This window comes from Amblyomma americanum, chromosome 1, assembly GCF_052857255.1.
Source record: "Amblyomma americanum isolate KBUSLIRL-KWMA chromosome 1, ASM5285725v1, whole genome shotgun sequence".
Classification (NCBI taxonomy): Eukaryota; Metazoa; Arthropoda; class Arachnida; order Ixodida; family Ixodidae; genus Amblyomma; species Amblyomma americanum.
Window position 1 is genome coordinate 224,112,044 of NC_135497.1, and position 21,262 is coordinate 224,133,305.

The 21,262-nt window shown below is 46.4% G+C and overlaps 1 protein-coding gene across 1 annotated transcript; it reads left to right on the top strand.

Moving 5' to 3' along the window:
* Positions 1–391: 391 nt before the first annotated feature.
* On the top strand, positions 392–16,575 carry LOC144115868 (chromosome-associated kinesin KIF4A-like). Its single transcript, XM_077650459.1, has 9 exons — positions 392–560; positions 1,417–1,506; positions 1,949–2,207; positions 3,327–3,437; positions 9,705–9,880; positions 12,897–13,112; positions 14,700–14,843; positions 15,513–15,602; positions 16,366–16,575. Exons 1-9 carry the CDS (start codon positions 435–437, stop codon positions 16,423–16,425), a joined length of 1,272 nt encoding a protein of 423 aa, XP_077506585.1. The 5' UTR covers positions 392–434; the 3' UTR covers positions 16,426–16,575.
* The last annotated feature ends 4,687 nt before the right edge of the window (positions 16,576–21,262 follow it).

Genomic DNA, 21,262 nt, shown 5'->3' on the forward strand with positions numbered 1-21,262 from the left:
ATTTAAATAAGATGTAATCACAGGCAGTAGTACAAATTAGGCATGACATCCGTGGCCGCAAACACATGACCTTCCAATGTTACATGCAATGCTTTACCACTGAGCTAAAGTGGTGGCGGTCTCAGCTCTTGCTGTCGAATGCATTCATGTTGTGTGCAGCGTAATCTTCAGTATTCACCAGCGTTGCTCCCAACTTTGCAGTGGACGACGTATATCCTGTGTTGTCATTGGCTTCAGTGACTGTTAGCATTTTTTGCTTTTCGCCCATTCTGACAAACCCTTTTTCCCTTTGTCCTTCCTTCATCTAGCTGCATAATATGTAACGAGTTCATGACCATGTAAATGTTTGAAACCGTGACTGCCTGCTCTGTGTTCTAGGATTTAATGTCACCGTGATCTGCTACGGGCAGACGGGTTCCGGTAAAACCCACACGATGGGAATTCGCTGCTCAAAAAATGCTGACGATGAAGGCATAATCCCCAGGGCAATTGGGGACATCTTCAAGAACATGACAACAACCACAGGGAAGTCTTTTCTTGTGCGTGTGTCGTTCTTGGAGGTGAGTGTGTTTTCTGCAATACATGAACGTTGGAATTTTGTCACATAAGCCATTGCATAGTGAACACAACCAAACTATTTTATGGCAAGAAATTGTTAAAGCTGTTCTGCCTAATGGGCGATTATGGTCTGTTTCTCCTCAAGAGCCAGGCAGAAAAAAAGAACTTGTCTGGAAAAAACTTGGTCCCTGAGCGGTATGTAAACCACTGCCGGCGCAAACATAACAGCTTTGTCTTCCGATGCCTTGGACAATTCGGCTACCGCCACAGTTTGTACCTGCTCTCGCTTTCCAAAATACAAACAATTGTGCGTCGTAAGTGCATTTCAAGAAATTATCTCACATTTTAAAAATGAGACATGAGTGCTGCATGTGCAGGATTTGCTTTAAATGCGAGTCCTCCGGTCACCAGATGCACTAAAGTAGTTGAAAACGATACTAACTGGAGCTTCCTACCCCTGCCTGGGAGCGAAAGCATGAGGAGCAACAAGACTGTGCCATGCACGAAGCCAAGTGCGATTGTGATGGATCGTCATGTCCAAACTTAGCATGGGCATCAATCAAGCCGCAAGCTTAGCCGTTGCAAATTTTTGTTTGGCATCACTTGTTCTTCACTCTAATTTGCATGCATGCTTATCGCTTACTAAGTGCCACCGCATGCTGTATGCACCTTGAGGATCTTTTGCATTCAATGGTTCGCTATAAAATCCCCGTAACCTAGAATTTGAACATTCAAGTGCAGCCTTGCTTCGTGCTGTCACACTGTCCAGAAGTAAATGTAAATGTAGGGTGTTGCATCATGTCTGTAGCATGCAAACTGGCTTCTTATGGATTTTTTGCTGTTGCAAATTTCTTGCAGATATACCAAGAACAAATATTCGACTTGCTCTCAAACAGCAGAGGGAGGGTGCCACTTGCAATTCGGGAAGACAAGACTGGTACAGTAAAGGTGAGATTCCACTCCTATATTCTACATCCCTGCACAAACTGCATAAAAAATAGTATGCAACTTGAATTTTATCTGCAAGGAAAATGTAGTACCTGGCTGAGCAAGCAGTTCATGTTTTAGGGCCCTACATCAGTAAAAAGATGGGGTTTGCTCATTCTGCTACACTCTCTAAGTAATGTGACTGAATTTATGTGCAGTATGCAAAACATACCTTGCTGTGCTTGTTTTGTGGCCTAACCTGTACAATTTTGAACTCTTTATCGCACTTCCGATTTGCTTGGGGCTCCTTATATTTTTTTATTTTTTTTTTTGGGGGGGGGGGGCGAGGAGTGTAGTTCTTTCTCGTTCTGCGTTCGTTCCCATTTGCAGTTTTCACCCTGCTCACGAAGACCTGCTTATGCAACAAGCTCTCTTATTTTTAACTCTACTTTTGTGTGCGCAGGTTCCCAACCTGACACAACACAAAGTGGCGACCGCAGATGAGACACTCAGGCTGGTTGGCATCGGCTCTGCGTCCCGGATCACTGCGGCAACAAATATGAACATCTGCTCCTCGCGGTCGCATGCCATCCTGACACTGACAGTGGAGCAACAAAACGAGAGCGGAGGTGCCACGACGGTGGCAAAAATGAATTTTGTAGATCTCGCTGGTTCCGAACGGGCTGAGAAGACCAAGGCAATTGGCGAGAGGTTCAAGGAAGGTTGGTCACTGATATTTCAATGTTTCAGCGAGTATTTTTCGATGGGCGACTCCGTCGGCAGTACTGAACTGCACGAGCCGCCACAATAGCAATAGGCACAGTTGTCAAACTGCAGTGACAGATGAAAGGAATTGGCAGAAGCATAGAAAAGACGCATTGCTGTCGCACTGCCTGCAAAGCCAGTGGTTTAAATAAATTTTTTTTTAATGTACTAGCACCTCTGCCCGCAGTGAGAGATTTAAGAAATGTCCACGTGGTCCTTTGGCGTCACAGAAACCCAAAAATATCGCAGAAAAAAGTTCCAGGAGTTGGATTCGAACTCGGGAATCCCTCGTGGGAAGCAAGTACTTAGCCTCATAGGAATGACGAGTGCCGTCTTTCTTGTTGGATAGAGTTGAACATAGTCTGTGCAGTAAGGCAGCAGCAAAACAAAACAAATAAACGTCAAAATATTTAGAATAAAAATAAAAACAACAAAATAAAAGTGAAGAAAAAAACGCAACAAAAGAAGGATGATGCGGTGTGAACAAGGAGGTGGTGGCAATGGCTAAGCAGTAGTTAAAAGCAAATAAATGAAAGTGTTTGCAATGGCCAACGAAAGGTGTTTGCAAATGGCTAAGCAGTCGTTAGTGTGGTCAACTGCTTGCTAACACATTCAAACCTTGCACTCAGCAGCGCATGATCTTTTTCATTGATGTTTTTTACGCACCTTTTACTCTGCCATGTCATCTCTGAGAGCTTTAGTTTTCGTACTTTCTGCAGTTTTCTCGGTGTGTGTTCAAGGCCAGCAGTCATATGTTACATGATGCATGGAGAGAAATGTATCGTTTTGCTACGTGCCTTAGTGCATATCTCGCTCAAGTGGTCTGGAGGACGCCTGGCCCACGTTGCTTTTGTTGTAGAAGGCCGGCATCTCCTCATAACTCGTATCTTGTACACACTGCGAATAGCATTTTTATTGCTTGATTTTGCCAGACCTAGCGCTTGTGATAATCATTTCCGTCCTGTTCTTGGTCATATGTTGCTTTTTTAATCATTTAGTTACCACTGAGCTTGAATTTTTTTAATATTTCTCACCTCCGAAACATGGCTGAGGTTGTACTCCCAATTTGTTTACAGGCATGAAAATAAACCATGGCCTCTTGTCTCTTGGCAATGTCGTGAGCTCTTTGAGCGAACGAAAATTCCACGTTCCGTACCGGAACTCCAAGCTGACCAGATTGCTGCAGGGTGCGTACAGAAATTTTCTGTCTGTGCGGCTCTCTTGGCATTCCTGTTTTGCAGTTTTGCATTTGGAATGTGGCACTTATTGTACGCTCTGCACAGCACAGTGCACAATTTTTATTGTCTTCATAGACATCTAGTTTTGTAGTGTATACAGCCTTCAAGGCATTGGTATCCCTACTACCTCGGTGAGCTGTCCCACGCAGCTTCTGTTTCCGACCCCTGTGTAGCATTTTATGTGGTGCATCAATTACAGCTGGTTATGCACGCACCCAATCAAAAGACAAATTCAGTACTACTTGAACGCATTTCTACACCGGCAGTCAAGTTTATGAAACATAGTAATTGGCAAAAAATTTTGGCTTCATCGTCATCTTTGCACAAAGCGTGGAAAAAAACTTGTGCAGCCTTAATTCTGCAGGTTTGCAAATTGCAGGGAATCATTCAATCTTGAGTAATGTTCCCTTGATGCTAAAGAATTGTATTTTGTGCCAAAATTTCATTCTATAATCTTTTGGTGGTGAGTGTACTTGTACATCATATCTCTATTGCCTTTCTGCAGTTCAAGATAAAATAGTTGCTTTAGGGCATTTCTAGGCATGCAAACTCCTCGGTCGGCAGTGTTATTGAAAAAAAATTGCCTGAGCAAATATCGCAGTAAACATCCCGACCGATATGCTTATGTCTTCGTGCTACAGTTACTATTATGCATTGCTGTCTGTATCAGTTTCGTATTTCTCAAATAATCTGCATGTTTTATGAATCTCTAGCCAAGGCAGTGCAATGACGTATTTTGGAGTAAGTGTCATTAATATTAGTTCATGTATAATCTCATGCAATTCAATGAATTTCTGCGGCCCTGTAATTTATAATGCAAATTTTAGCGGATATTTTGTGCTGGCAGGTTGTCCCGGCTTGCTTAATTCGAAGGCCAGGAGTGATATGTCAGAATGCCCGAGTTCGCAAACTCTAACACCAAAGTGCACTTGGTAAAGCAGCGTTACTCCGCTTATAACTGGGGTGCAGCCCACTCATAGCAGCACGATGCTTAATTTTGCTCTTCAGTGCTTCACATAACATTATGCAGACAGCAGTGGCACTCAGACAATTAGTGCGTGGTATGATGGCTTCACACTGGCCAAAGTGACTTCCTGCAGTTCGCTGGTGCCTGACTCCCGTTTGGTAGTGTTCACTGCTCGAAACTCGCTGATACGAAATACATTGAACACTGGCCGAGCTGGCTGGATGGACCCCACGCAGTCTTCTTGTTTCTACTCTTCAGCTGAAAGCTTCTACGCATGCGCCTAAAAGGTGCGTCGCGCATCGCGCCACTAACCTCGGATATCTGACCTTGACCTGCACTCTTGCATGCACTGAGAAGATTGTACAAAAGTATCGGCGAATGGAGAAAAGCTGTGCCGTTAACCAAGTACAGCCAGATAGACGAGCGACTGTGTTCTGGAAACGTTGAAACTGGCATGGCGGAATCTCAGGCAGCCAGCAGTGATGTGGACACCATGACGACTCCAAGCAAGCTCTCACTGTGGAGCAGTTAACTGTCAAACGCTGACCTCAGTTCTGTTGAGTGCATTAGTAACGACTGCGAAGTTCAGTAAGCAGTAGTACGTTATGTGCTTGCTTTTTTTGCTTTTTTTGTTATTTTATTAATTCGAATCTCTGGATAATTAACAATTCAACGGGGCACTTTGTTGACCTAAAGGGCGGTGAGGCGAAAGCCCTTAGCGCGGTGTTGCTGCTTGCATCATTGATCTGTGGTTAAGACGTTAATTAAGCACATACTTGTTTTTAAATGCTGGAGGCACTGCAGGATGTTTGCGAGGCATCCGTCGTCCGATTCGACGCCTTTCCGCACTCTCCGGCGTCCTAGACAAGGAGAACTGCATATGCATTGGCATGAAGTAGCGTAGTCATTAGCACGCTCGTCTGCGGACCGGAAGGATGGTGGTTCGAGTCCAATCGTGCGCAAAGGTTTTCTTTTTCTTATCGAGTTGAAGAGCGTAACGAACAGACGAACGGTATGACGACACATCCGTTGTCATGACTTTCAGTTGGCGATTCAAAGGATGGGCAGGATCTCAACCGGGAGTATGAGCCATTGAAGGCTTTCGCCTTAAAACTGTTCGACTTCATCCATTCATGCTCCTTTAGAGTCTATGAGAAAATATAGCCTGTTAATTCGAACTGTAACGGTTTGCGCCACCGGTAACTTGAACTACGCGCCTGGGCGGCCTGGGCGGCCTGGGAACGCATCGAAAAAAGCAGCGCTCCAGTGAGGCTGCATGCCCTCTTTGGAGATGTGAAGAGGGTAAAATTGGTGTGCGAGCTGGGAGGCTGGATAACCGTGGAGGCAGGGCTCTTTCCGTGTTATCGGTAGCATGGTGACGGCAGCTACGCGAGACCTCAGAGATTTGTACCCGGATGTTGCATGCGTTGCTTGTTAACGCCAATCTCGAAGGCTTCAGTAGCTTGCTGGGTTAACTTTTGTTGTTGAGCGATGAATGGCGTGACCAGCGGCGGGATGCTATGGTGACTCGATGTAGTGCAATGCCATACAGGGTGGAGACACCGCCTCCGTGACCGCCATTTTGGGGCAAGCGCAGAAAACGCCGGGCAATGATACGGTGGTTGGTATTCGTGTTCAGCATACACTTGCGTAAGCAGGCACAGATGTATAAAATTTTTGCACATATACTCGCAATTCGGATCTTTCTGCTCACAGACATAAAGAGAAATGTATTAGCAAGTACTTGCATGCATAGCTATAGCTCCCGTAGAAAATTACTATTGTGCAGCTAGGTCAGCATATACACTTACGCCGTCTCGGATGCTAAATTCGTGATGGAACCGCGCAAAACGCCGGGACAGGAGACAAACGCTTTGTCTCCTGTCCCTATGTTTTGCGCTGTTCCGTCACAAATTATTAGCCAACATGCCCAAGCTGCTGCCCTGTCGGATGCTCAAAGTGGTTATTTTTAATATACAGTGACTGCTTTATAATGCAATGCATTGCGGAAGTGCCTGGCATGAATGAATTTATGCGGTGCATAACATGAATTAGGTTTCGATTGCTTCTCTTGCTACACGTCAGCTAATTTACGTTTTAGTCAGGCGCGTATATCGAAACTGCTTTGCATCGCAGTAGTCTATGGTAAGTCATTGATAATACAGTTGAGCCGTGATAAGTAGGCTAATATCCGACATGTGTCGCAGGCTAATGAACACATTTTATTGCAGAACAGTTCTCAGGAAACTTTTTGAAGCTGTCTCTGGCTGCACGCCTAGGAGGAGGGATTTCCTGCACTGATTATTTAATGTTGGTCCCGACTACGGCTTTCCTGCCATACAACTTTAATTCGGGTGTCATATGGCCAAATATAACATCACTTCAGTTTAGCTTATTCTCGGACGGGTACTTGCGTACTTGACAGGGGCCTCATGAGGTGTCACTACATGGCAAAGAAAAAGCTGCATTCGGAATGAAATTTCGTGCTGCGCAGGTAGCTTGCTTCCTCGCTATCGCTTTCGCAAGGAGACGCCGCTGCACCAGTTAACGACAGAAGTTTCGTCGTCACTATTCGAACTGCAAGCAATATACTATAAACAAATTTATCCGCGAGGACCTAACTTTTGTGCTTTTTTCGAATCACAATAACCTCCCAAAAATTGTTTCCGCAAATAATTTGAGAAAAAGTAGCTCTAAGGGGCCTCTCACCTGTGATTTGCGCAATTTAGTACTCGCTAAAATACCAGGTGCTAAATTCCAGGACGGCTGACTTACAGGACGGTTTTTTGCAAACAAAAATCGTTATTCTGATCATAGAGAATTTTTGTGGCGCAAAAGCATCTGCGTCCAAAGAGCGCCATGGCACAAAGTATTTGTTGTTTCCTCAAGGCGGGGACAAAGAACCATTTCCCAAGCATTTCACCCGGAGTAACCCGAGCACCAGGCTTTAGCAGGGTGAAATGTTTGAGAAATGGGCCTTGTTCGCAGACTGAGCTCTCATTTCATACTTTGCCCACAAACGGAGTTAGTGCTAGGGGAGATGCATCTGTCGCCCTCCAATGCATTTTTTTCTGAAAAGGAAAGAGGGGAATGTCCCTTAATATGCGTGAACCTGAAGCCCGTCGGTTGCCACCAGCTTTCAAGATCGAGTGTAAAGGGCAGTTGTCTAAAGGGTACAATGGTGCATTACTTTGACAATTACCAGGCTCTATACTTGCTTCATTTGTCCGCGCACCGCGGCTCTGAACACAAAAGGGGAGAGCGCTAGTCACTACAGATCGCTGTGATGCACTCTTCGAATGATACTAAAGTCATGGGTCACTCATTGTGAGTGACGCTAAAGATTGTCATGTGTCAGGGATATAACAGACACAATTGTTCATATATATTACCTCGTCAGCCATCACACACCCATGAGTTCAATTGTCCCCTCGAAAACACGCGCGCTTCTCCAGATGCCAAAGAATTCGATGCAATGCGTTTGATATTCACGTTTCTAACCATGTTTCGAGTCACTTCAACGATGAAGAAGGTATACCAAAATGTCCGGTAACCACAGTGCGAGATTGGTGAACAAGATAAAAAAATTATTCAAAACTCGAGAAGTTTCACCTTACAAGAGAATTGATGAAGCGTTATAAAATAATGTTATTGCTACCGGGAGCGCATAATTCCGTACGACATGTAGAAAAGCAGCACCGGTACTGTGGCCTTAGCGGCCATCCTAAGCAGTGTGTCACGGCGTAATGCTTTAAAATTGTCGTCTGTTTGCGATAATTAATGCGCCAAAATGCTTCAAGAGAAATTGAAACCAAGTGTGATGTCGACGCAATAGTGTGTTATCAAATTAGGATGTGGCCAAAAACCAGGCTTATAGGTTTGGCAGTTTGCGACTTCGGGACAGAAGGCTGGAAAATCAGGCAGCGTACGTGCAGCCACACTGAGGATTTTTGCGTTTCGTCCTAAACAGTCGTTCAACGGCCGCGACTCTCAAGTGTGAATCAGCAAGTCGCTGAGGTTGTGCTATTGTTTTGGTAGAAAAGCGGCAGTCTCGTGACGGTCACACGTTGATCGATTTTCCAGCCTTGTGATGGTCACACACTCCCTTTGCGCCTCCGGTGCGCCCTCCGCTGCACAAGCTGGAGCACACCGAATGCTGCCTTCCTATGCTTAAGTTTTGAAGGGGAAAAAAAGAGGCCTTCAGATAGTTCGAGCTTGAGAAGAGAATGTGATGGTCATTGCCTTCCAGGAAAAAAAAAGCAAAAGGTGATGACTGAATATTTCAGAACAATGAAATAGGGTACTGTCGCTAACCGACTGCTTCCCGATCACAGTGTTCCGCATATTCTGTTCACTTTCGTTAGTTCGAGCTTTAGTTAATTCGTACTGGGTTGGCGTCCCTGCAGAATTCCAATTAATGAGCTTTTATGTAGTTTGGAAACCTGCTTAAGCGGTTAACGGCCTTTAGATGAGCTCACTTGGTTCCTCGCAAAAAGCTGGTATAGTTTGGCTTCTGACGAACCTGTTTTGTCGAGTATATTTTGCAGCTTTTAGCAGGTTTTTTGACTGAGCACATAAAACAGTTTCGTAGTCATCACAGGATGTAACAGATGGTTGTACGTGTTCTGAGAATTGCCTATACATGTCAAAATTGTGACTCACCGCATAAGAACTAGTGTGATGCGAGCTGTGGAATGGTGGGAAGATTTTGCGATCCTGGCACACCATGTGTGCAGTCCTATGCTTTGAGCACTAGCGCAAAACTGGGATTGATGTGCGGAAAGTTATATTTTTATCATTCTGGCATGAATGATTACCTTGTGTGTTTTCGTTGAAGTTTTAGGGACCGTTCTAAAATATTCAAATTATTTTGACTTACTCACAAGGTGGTTTGGCGTTGGTGATATGACCAATAAGCTTGTTTTACTATGGTTACGCAGTACCTGTCTTGCTTTCCAAGCTTATAGAGGCATGGTTTTCAGCTTATAGAGCCCTGAAATTTGAGAACCGTTATTCCGACTTTTCTTGTGTGAAGTATTAGCCATTTAATGTTTAATTTGAATATTCTTCAAGGTCCGACGGGTTTTTTAATTGGTCAAAGATCTATTGTGTTTAGTATGCTCGTGGTCTGTGCAGTTTATCTTCGGCATACGACACTACATTTTGTTTGCATGAACTTTCTTAAAAATCTGTCACTCCCTAGCATTTGATTTCCTCCCCATTCTTATTTATTTACTTTTTTTCCTCAGATTCGCTGGGAGGTAGCAGCCACACTGTAATGATTGCCTGCATTAGTCCGGCAAGCGGCAACCGTGAGGACACGCTGGACACATTGCGCTACGCAGACCGCGCTAGGAAGATCAAGAACAAGCCAACGGCGAACATCGATCCAACGCAGGCAGAGATCGCGAACCTTCGCCAGAAGGTGGGCTTCTCTTTGCAATGCAACCTTAAGGTCACCGTACAGCAAACAGCATTCGTGGTACTTGGATGGTATTGCATCGATGGCCACTCAGTACCTTAAGCAATTATCATATTTATCGGGACGTAACGAGAGTTTTTTTCCTTTGTGCGTCGGTTTGGGAACGCATCTTGCGTTATATCCCAAACCAAGGTGCGAACATAGTGTTTTTTTTTTGTTTTCGGCTACTTCGACGATAGCTACAGCGAGCTTCACCACTTGACTCGCGAGCTGCTAGAAGACTACTTTTCGGCAACCTTGGGCTGTCTCTCGGTGTGCATGGGCAAAGGCGAGGGTGGCGCGGGCCGATGAGAAAGAGAAGACACTGGAAGAGATGAGTGAGGTAGAGAAAAGAAAGAACGGAGAAAAGAAAGAATGGGCACTGGTAGCAGGCCGCACGAAGCGTGAAGCAGCGGTGGCACTGCAGCAATGGCGGCTGCTACTCTACGGGAGTCTGCATGCATCAACGTGTCGAAGGCTGTGCTGCACTCTTTGGCTTCGCATGCATTACACCATGATATGTCGTTTTGCCAATAATATTAACGCACCTGTTGCTTTCATATTTTTGTGTGCCGTCTCCATTTTTGCAGAGCCCTCGGCTGTAGCTGGCTTGAACAGGCTGTGGTCGTGTTATACAGTTAAGCCTGGATTTAACGAAGTTGATGCAATCAGCAGTTTACTTTGTGACACTGTAATTTCGCTGGATAGAAATTCGTATTTAGCGTGCCAACAATCCTTCAGAGCATGTTGCAGATTCCTCTCGGAGGAAAACGTCACTTGCAGTGAATACGGTCCTTTCCTTTTGTCTTCCTTCGCCGTCAAGAACAGGTTTACCCGTCACTCGTATGCCCGCTAGGATTGCATGTGCTCATGTTGTGAGCTCGCGAGCCACCTCAGCATGTCTACCACGCTGAGCATTTGGCCGATGACGAGGATCGCTATACTGTCTTGTGTTTCACTTTGCTGTCGTCATCCTCATGTGATTGCCCGAGCACTGCCGACTCGACACATTCCGGCGCCACCATGCCAGCTCACCCCAATCCCACCTTTTCTTTGGCGTACTTTATTTTGGGACCTATGCTATAATTAATTCTAGCAGACTTCCACTATAAAGGCAGTCATTATTAATTTAATTTGTTTGGTTTTTAGCGGTCACGCATGTGCATGCTATTTTATGCATGCATGTTATGTAAGAAAGGACAGATTTGAAAATTTGGGAGGTTTCTCGTAGAAAGCCAAATATTCAAGATTGAGAGTGCCTGCCTTAAAGAATTCAAAATATTACCTTGCAATTACTCAAAGTGTGCTCTCAATTACTCAAAGTGTGCAATTACTCAAAGTGTCCCCTTGTGGCGCGGTTCGGGTGTCCACTGAGATATGTGAGACCGTTGCTGTGCCATTTCCTATCCTGAAAGACAAATAAATTTTAAATTACTACTACTCACTTCATATTGTCTTCAAAGAATATTCGTACAAGCGTAATTGTAACGACCTCGCAAAGGGCTCAGCCACCTAGCAGTGTACCTAGGGCTTGGACATTTCGGTTTAAGCCGAACTAAAACGATAAGTGTGCGCCGATGTGAGTTTTTCAAATTCAGTTTCAACCGAATTCTGAATTCTTGGCATGCAAGGCAGAGATAGCTGGCTGTTGAATGAAAGTACGCTGAGTTAAAGCTGAAATTTAGCAAGCCGGAAGCCAGGGGCATGAAGCGACGATAGTGTTGTTGAATAAGCAGCGCAGCTGTGTGACTTGAGGTATTGCTCTGCTAGTTGACGCGCCTGTGGTAACGGGGAAGCAGCAACTCCTCACCATCTGCAAGCTAAGCTCTGTTCCTTCACTATCATCACCTGCTTAGAGCAGCTAGTAAGTTAGGCAGGTTAATCAACTGCATGCAGGACACTGACACGGAACCGTGCATGGGCGTCACGAAAAGGTAGGTTCTGGCTACCACGAAAAATTAGGTGGCAGTTCCATCCCTGCCATCAACACAGAGACCACGTGATGCCCTTCCCTTGCGCTCAGCCCAGCGCGACAACCCAGTATTAATAAGTCAACCTAGACCTTAGCGGTAAATTTCAACTTTCGTTTTCGTCTTGCCGTTATCTTGTATAACTTGACTTACTCTTTTAATGAAGGCAGCAATTTCTTGTACAAGCACAGCTTGAATTAATAATGTTTGCACTCTGATTGCTGGTAAATAATATGTTCGTGATTACAAAAACACAGGCAGACTTCAATTGGCCATTGACTACATAGTATTGCCGCATAATATTACCGGGAAAAGTCAATATTTCATTCCTCAAAATATTATTCGGCGAAAAAACTGAGACCTCGGTTCTGATATAACTACCGATAAAAGTTCGCCAAATTTTCAAAAATAAATACCTAAAAGTCCAACCCCTTAGTATACACGTATAAAATATGACCAGTAATATAACGAAAGGGGGAAGTTTTACGCTGTAAAAATGATCGACAGATGTACATTTGTTTTTCACTTGAGCCAGGGGATCTTCAGTACATTGTAATATCCCATTAAAAATCCGCTAGACGGCACACGCATGCTTCAAGAAATGATGGCGCCACGTCAATCATTTGATGTACTAAGGCATATACTATGCACTTGTTAGCGTAGCGGAGAAAAAGCATCACTTGGATTGGCCACGTGGAAAGCACGCAAACAGAACTTTATTTATTCTCATAATAATGGAGGAAGAAAGGGAGTCGAATCTTCCGTACTAGAATATCGGGCATTGCAGGATTCCCAAACCAGGTGATATGAGATTGGAAGGTATTGTGGACTGACCTGTGAGTATAGATTACTTATTGAGTTTCGCAGAACACTGAGGGTGTCCCCCTCAGTGTTCTCACATGTATTCGCAGTAGTTGGCTATTGTGGCTGAAAATTTTTGAGTGTCCCTGAGTCACTTACCCTGTGCGAATTGGTTCAACATGCGTTTGCTCGCTCACAATGTTTTGCAGCTCCAGGAGGCTGAGGCTGCACTGATGAGGTGCACAACTCATGAGGTGCAGAACCCAATAGCATCGGGTGGAGCGGAGGACGCAGAGCTGCTCAAGGATAAGTTAAAGCTGGCGCTTGCGCACAATGCGCAGCTGGAGACAGAGAACAGGCGCTTGGCCGCCAAACTACAGCAGGCACAGGACCAGGCGAGAAAGCAATCCGAGCAGGTGATCTCTGTAAGTGCCTTGTTACACAGCGGTTACTTAAGTGGGTTCCACGCAGCCCTTGGTTTCCTTCGACTTGCTTTCTGGGTTCCCCGAGCACCAAGATTGGTACGTGCCTCAACCCCCCCCCCCTCTTTCGTTTTATCCACTGCACTTTGGGAGTAATCGTGCTGGTGTTGCTTATAGCAGATTGCTTCGCTCATTTTTAATTGAATTCGTGCATTTTTCTAAGGAACTATGGACCTGCATACTCTTTTCTGCATGCATGTTAAGCATGAAGGGATGTAAGCAAAGGCACATGGGGTTCTTTGGTGCTTTTTGAAGGTTTTGAGCTCCGGTGAGGCTAAAAACATTGAAAAAGTTGTTGTAGTGTCCTGGCCTTAATTAAACTCGACTATAAAGAAAAATTTGAACGCTAAGGGGATAGAAGGTTTATTTGAATTAATGGGAACATTTTTTAATAGAGTTGATATAGGTAGGGGACCAAAGCATCAGTTTGAGTACACTGGCTGGCAGATCAAGCTGATGACTGCCCATTACGCCCAGATTCCATTTATCTGCTGCATTAATGGGTAGGATAGTAAAAACGTTTATCTAGGACTATAATGTTGGTGCACACCTAAAGCAAGGTGGAGGCTGCTTTTTCAGGCTGCAGGGAAATTGGCCATGTTTTTTTTCCTTGAGGGCTGCAAAGGAATTGCATGAGCTTTAGTACTTCCTTCAAAGGCAGTTTATATATGTGTCCATCACATCACGTCGACATTTAATTGTTGAAGAGCCTTTATTTTTATTTTTTTCCTTTAAAGTTTTCCTTTTTTGTTTGACTACTCACAGCTACAAGGCTTCTTTCTTTCAGCAGCTGCTGAAGCAGCAGCTGCTGCTCTTCAGCAGCTGCTGCCGCTGCTGCTGCTGCTCGGTGGCCTGCACTCTGCACAGCGCAAGCATTTCAAAGCCAAGCTCAATACACTTCCTTAAGAGTGAAAATATCAGCCGCACTCCCCGCACCCCTCTCCACATTTTTTTGCTAATCATGGGGGCAATTATTACTGTGCGCCTGTTGGCGGGAGGCAATAATTTCATGGCAAGATTGGCCTTCTCATGTTATGTGATTGTAACTTGAACAACTACTGCCGCCGTGAAACTGAAACTTGAACATTGTTTCTGTGACACATTCAGCTCAAAGTGCTCAGAAGTAAAACATTACTTTCTAAATGCTTCAACGCCGATTGAACTGGAAAATATTTAGTTTCGCATTGTTTTGAGTAAACATTGCTTTAAACGACGCTCGCTGTATCAGCCATACCTCTGCGAGGAATTCTGACAGTACCATGACGGCACTGCGGGGGTTGGCACAGGCTCTCTTCTGTGCTTTAACCTCTTTCCTCTGGTCTGTACGTACCATGCAGATACTGGTGTTGAATATGTGACTTGGCAGGCTCAAGATTGTTACTTTGCGAGAAAATTTTGCACAGAAACTACTCATCAGTAAGCGCACAAATAAAGACGTAATAACAAGTGGCTGTCTGGGAAATGCAGGTCCCTCATATTACCACTATTTTCCATGTGCATGTTGGTAATGTCTCCTGGTTTTCCCTACAGCCTATGGAAAAGACTGTCAGCAAGCTGGGCGAGGAGCACGCGCCGGCTGAATGCATGTCTCGCATCAAGGAGCTCGAGGCCAAGGTTCAGAGACTCGAGAGGGGCTTTGAGCGGAAGATCCTTGAGGTCAAGAAGGAACTCCAGGTGGAGCTTGGGCGTGCAGTACTTTGTTATATAGCTAGGATAATTCTTACCTGCAAAGCTGCTTATTTCAGCTGCATGTTACGCATTTGCTTCGTAACTTGTAAAAAAGTAGTAACTGGAAAAAGGCGTTGTGTCAGATTAATATGCCATTGCTCAGGAGCACTGCAGACAAGAGTGACATGAATATTTCGCATGCGAATGAGTTGTGGCCAACTTGGTACTTTGTGAATGGGCACAAAGATGACTGCGAATAAATATGTTTTTGGCGCACTGCTAATGCCATTAAATGGGCCCGTCGATGCCCCCCGCGCCAAAGGACACCATTATTGAACACGGTTGTGTGGTGCGGGTGCTACTCGAACGTGTAATATGCACAAGCAGACTTCACGAATTGTGAATTTGGTCCATTGTGCAATTATATTCTGCAAAAGCAGGTTACACCAGCAGCACTATTGCATTGTGCTGTATACCACCGATGCTGCTTCGTCAACATTTGCCAGAGGGAAAAGCTATTTCTGGATTCTTATCTAGCGTCATGCCAAGAATTAGAAGTTCGTTCTTTTGCTTCGCAGGGTACTTTGCTTTGTGATGTCTACATTTACTATAACAGTGCCCCACATTGCACATACACAAACCTGTTCTAATACCTTCTGTGTATGTGCGCTGCAGGAGCTGTCCTTGTTCAAGCACTCGGCCAACTCAACGACTGAGTCTCACCAAGACATTTGTGCCTCACTGGTGGAGGGGCTGGAGGGCCAGGTATTTTTTTCTTGTCAGTCACTTGTACCCGCCGCGGTGGCTCAGTGGTTAGGCTGCTCGTCTACTGAGCCGGAGTACCCGGCTTCGAACCCGACCGCGGCGGCCGCATTTCGATGGAGGCGAAACGCAAAAGGCGCCCGTGTGCTGTGCGATGTCAGCGCACGTTAAAGATCCACAGGTGCTCCACATTATTCCGGATACCTACTACGGCACCTCTTTCTTCCTTTCTTCTTTCACTCCCTTCTTTATCCCTTCCCTACGGCGCGGTTCGGGTACCCATCGAGATAAGAGAGACAGTTACTGCGCCGTTTCCTCAAAACCGCTTCTCAATTTTTTTCGCTCATTTGCCGTGCCGAAAAAATAAAACTGGCAACGTTTTTAATTTTAGTGCGATAGCACTACTAGGCAAACTTTCTGATTCCAGGCAGCCGTTCGTACGTCTCTGAAGCCTGCTTTTTGGCAGGCGGTCCACCTACGCACCGGGTTGTGGACATCTTGCCAGGTGTGCACAACTAGGAGGCCTGGGTGAAGGGTACACCTGGGTGAAGGCCTTCATGGTAAATGCTTTCCGGGTAAAGGCCTTTAGGTCAAATGCTTTTGGGATGTAAGGACCTTACGTGCCCATCATAACTAGTGCTACTAAATGATATTCCGCGCTTAGCCATGCTTTATTAAACCGTCTGCTATCTTTTATTCCTGCACACAAGGCCTCAACCAAGACTAATTTGTGTGCATTTTATTTTTCTCCGTGCAACTTCTATAGGCCCAGGAGATATACAAGCTCCAAAACGCCCAAGATGAGCCCAAGAAGAAGACTGAATAAGTGAAGACTCTGGAGGAGGACATACCGCCACACTCGTGACTGTGCAGTCAGTTTGTCTTCTCAGCTGACTTTGTGAAGGCTGAAGTGGTGTGGCAAAGAAATGCCGACCTTAGCACTCACTAGTGTAGAAAAAGCCAGCCAGCAGTCTTATCACCCTGTGATTTCTTTAACGTTCTGAAAATACACATCATCTTTATTACATTTTCTTTGCTAAGTGCTCTTCATTATTTGACAGCTCTGCGATACTGTAGTGATTAGAAGCATGCCCATAGTGCCATTGGGAGAACTAGGAGTTGCAGCCCTTTTAACCAAGGACAGTGTAAACTTGTTATTTCCAGCTTGCTAAATTCTGACTTCTGCATTAATTATACCTCTGTCACACGGGCAGTATCGATCCTCATTGAGTCAATGCCCATCAAATCCAATGGAGATCAGAGGTTGTCACGTGGCCACTTTCAAGCGCAGTCGAGTCGGATCCTGCTTGGATCCCAAGCGCTCTTGAGGTTTCAAGCATAGTCGAATGCTGGCATTGACATTTTCGCCTGCAATGGTCTAGTAAAACAAAAGAAATTTAATAAAGTAAAAGCATGAACATTAAAGTATAAATTGGTTAAAACTCATGATCGACCATTTTTAGGACACGATTCCTGCTACACAGAAAGGGGATTGTTCGGGCTAGTTGGTGATCTATGAAGAATTTCAGCGCATCACAGCAGTGAACGAGAACAGAGACGAGTTTACACACAAGCACTGACTTCAAGCTGAAGAATAGGAAAGTCGCGCCATATCAGTAAACTTCAACCCGTGTTCTCTCTTTCGTCCTCTTCTTTTGCACTGCTATCCTCAAGATTCTTTATATACTCACTGCACTTGGAAGGCTGTGCTTGCACTGTGACATCACGAGATGGAGGCGGGGGCATACACCAGAAAATAAAAAGAAATGGCCGAACGAGTAAACAGCACCAGGCAGTCCGTAACGCCTACTAAGCTTCCCTCTCGCCTTGGTGAAGCGATGCCGTATTCCCGTTTTCCGAATGCCTGATGAGTCTTTTTTGCAGATGGCATTTTCCCGATGAAAATTACATATTCGAACCTGCATCGATACCAAGACAGTTCTAAGGATGACAAACGAGCATGGTTGAGGAGAAAAATGCTTATTCGATTCCTCGCGTGCTGAATATGGTACTAACCCTACCTCGGATTTCGTTTTTCTAGCCACTGAGGCCTCGCTGCTCCTGAATTTTCATGTCAGTGCTTTTAACAAATGGTACCATGTGCATTATAAAGAGCGAAGGCCACGTTCGCTAGGGACGGCAGGCGGCCTGCCAGCCGGACTGCTCTTGAGCCGCTCTGAACCACGGCGATACCACTACGGACGACCTTCTTGCTTTCTGTGCCCTCCCCTCTTCCACCACCACCGCCGAGAAACCGGCGGCAAAGGCTGGAGTCGCGATGCCAGCATGCTGCTGTGTCTGCAGCCAGCGAGGTGTGAGACGCGTACGGAAACGAGGCATCGCCGGCACATGGATAACGTGAAATGACAGCATGCTTCTTACTAATAAAGAGTCTGGCCTAAGCCTACCTGAGTTGTTTCTGACGGAAAGGGACGGTGTTGTTTCACTGCGTCAAATAGCAGCCAACTTTGTGAAGAGCGCGCGAGAGGCCGCTCGTATCTCGTTCGCGTCCGTAGTCTCGGTCGCTTTCAATAACACAAACGGTACGTGTGTCATTCTAAAGCATCGCTAAGCTGTGTCGTCAGCGATCGTGTCGCCTTTCTTGTGTTTGATACTAGCACAAATATATTCAGGGCCATCTTAGGAACACTCGTGTTCATTTGTTTCCGATGCCAGCGACTATTCCCGCACGGCTAAAAATCAAGGCAATGAACACGGTCGACGGGTCCCCAGCCAAACGAACAGCCTAACTGCGTTTACCGAACTTGACTGCAGTTATCACTATTCGCCGTTATCACACATCTCGGAGCCACCGTACTCGGTTACGGCAACCAACTGCCCTTTGGATGCAACAAATGAAGTGCCGTCCGACGATGCCTTCCAGTGGCAGCGCTATACTTCCGTGCACCGCCGCAAACCGCCGCGCTAAGCAAACACCTTATCTACGGCGGATCCCTTTCGCGCTACAGGAGAGCGCGCTAAAATTTGCTGTTCCAGTGAATATTAATCCAAGGGATAAAGCAATGTCAAATATAAATCCTTCTTGTAGATCGTCCACCCATATATGCTGATCGAGTTGCTGGTACAAGTGATAGCTGCGATACAAGCAAGTTTCTCTACACAGCCGCATAGCAGCTGCTGCCGGTGATGTGGTGCGGCTGACCTGGTCTGCTTGCACGGTAGCTACGCTTCCAATCAGACATCGCTAAAATCGATCAGATCTCTCTTTTAATAAGATACAATGGCGTTATCAGAAAGGCGGTGCCGTGAGTAGACCATGTACTGTAGCGTCGGCCAATTCCGAAGCGCCGTCCACTGCGGCTTCGATTGGAATGGCGCACTTCGAGCGCCGTTGTGCACCGGCACCGTTGCGTTAGGCTCGCGACGTCCGCTGTTGCGAGCATTGCAAACTTGTCGCCTACTTTCGTGATGCGGCAGGGACCGGACCTATTTTTGCCGTTACGGCGCTAGAATATTTCGCAGCTTGAGCAGACGGTGCTGCAGAAAGCTGTTGATGCGCCGTCGGACGGTACTCGAAGGGCCAGAGTGATTCGAAAGCTGTTTAAAAGAGCCGTCGGGCGGCACTTTAGGCACTTCTTATTTTAATGTGTTGCTCTTGAAAAATGATTTGTGTGAAAATGCACGTTGTTGAAGCTGGACAGCTCGCGCGCTTTGGCACTTGGGCGCCGACGTGCACCCTCCGTCCAGAGGCGCCTCCATTTTCTCGGTTAACGACGGAAGCCGGGGCCGCTAAGCTCAGTTCGCGATAACTACGCTTTGGTCCGCAGTTAGTAACCACAGTTAGCGAAAACCGCGGTTACCGTAGCAGCAATTAAGCGTCGCAAAGAAGATTGTATCTGCGTTGAGAAGTGCGGCCAAACAGGCCGGGCATACCATGGGTGTCATAGTAAACATCTATTCGCCTCGCGAAAACCCGTCCGGGACGATAATCATATCCCTGGACCACTGCAAATTCTCATTTGCCATTGCTTTCAACACGCACAAAACGTATACTGCAGCTACCACGTTGGATAGGACGTTTGGGCGTCGTCTCTGTGGCACCCGCTATACCAACGCTGCTTCGGCGAGAGCCATGCCTGTAGCAATCACGCAGGAACTATAGCCATGCCCAACAAATGGCTCACGGCCGTGTTTCTTGCTCCATGCGCACGGCACTGAATGGAATCGCTGATGATGATTTCTGCTCGGCTGCCAGATTGAGAGAGAGAGAATGAAAAGGAAACGCAGGGAGGTTAACCAGATGTGAGTCTCCGGTTTGCTACCCTACACTGGGGATGGGGGATAGGGGTTAGAAAGATGACAGAGTAAATTTTCGGAAGGGCTATGGGGGTAGCTCAGGCGATGGCTAATGTAACGCTCGACGAGCCATTGCAAATAGCGGGAAGCGCAAAGGATTTTGTGTAGTTGACTGAAACAGAGAGGATAGAAGTAGCTTCCGCAGAGGCAGGTACAGCTGTCGTCAGAGACGCGCAAGTCTCGCTGCCCTTTCCCGCAAGGAAGGCTGAGGATGCGATAGAAGTGCTCGATGATTTATCAGGCAGTGGTATTGGACACAAAGAAAGTATCCCTGCCCATCCTAGAATAAACGGAGCAGACGGTCCGAGAAGAAGGCCCTGAGAGCATTCGTGAGCGTGAGCGGCGAAAGAGGGAGCGGCAGGACCTGCATTCTGGGAGCAGCTGACGCGACGCGACGGACAGACAGGGACGCTCGAGAGTGCCGACTCGAGGGGCCGTTGCGAACGCCGTGCACAGATCGCAGGGAGTTTAGGCAGAGGCGAATAGGGCCGATCTCCCAGCTGTGCCAGCCACCCTCGACGGGCAGCGTCAACGTCTTCGTGCCGGGTCCGGTGGGCGCCGCAAATCCACCACCACGAAAGACGCATGCTGACGTCTCGTGCCACAGCAGGGCAGCGGGTCTACGTTGTGAGTGGCTAGGAAAGCCAGTAGGGGATGCCAGGGCGACCATTAAGCCTACCATGCCAGATTCAGGGGCGTATCACTATGATAAAACTTTCTCACGAATTAATAGGGGCACCCACTGATCCCGACGCCTCGTCAGCGCCGGCCATGTCTTGATGGGACAGTGGTGTTCGATGTGGGAGGTCAACTGACTCCACACTGTTCCCTCCCCGCCCTTGTCTTATTGCGAAAATCATAACATTGTTCGCTGGCTCGAGGAAGTGTGGCGAGAATTGGAGGGGACACTGCGAGGGAGAAATAGAGGGAGAGGGAGAAATACTTTCAAACACGTACGATGCGTTAATGTCGCGGAGTGTGCTCAAAGTTGATTTTGTAGGGGCGCTAGCATATAGTTCGCCTTCTCTGTAGAGAATTTTCTTTTTTCAGCTCAATATTTTTTATGGGGTTTGTTTCCACTGTGTTATCGGCTGCAAATTTCTCATAAAGGGCGTGTAAGGATGGCAGTTGTGGGCGCGTTCACATATTAGAATGATGAGTCGTTCGTAGGGGTTGCACCACAATGGGATAGATACGTCACGGTCTCCATCCCACCTTTTCTTTCCGCCCCTTTTGTTTTAAAAAACAGGGAGCGATGAGGGGAGGCGAAGAGAATGCTGGTTTTGGAATTTTCTTTTTGTCCGCTTCTTTGCTCTGCCGAGAGGAGGAGTCAATTTACGCTTCGC

Bases quoted from the DNA above. Each gene is read 5' to 3' on its own strand.
- LOC144115868 (XM_077650459.1), top strand. From the start codon at position 435: ATGGGAATTCGCTGCTCAAAAAATGCTGACGATGAAGGCATAATCCCC. The intron at 2,208-3,326 runs GTTGGTCACTGA...ATTTGTTTACAG, and splicing joins TGGCGAGAGGTTCAAGGAAG to GCATGAAAATAAACCATGGC. The intron at 3,438-9,704 runs GTGCGTACAGAA...TTTTTTCCTCAG, and splicing joins GCTGACCAGATTGCTGCAGG to ATTCGCTGGGAGGTAGCAGC.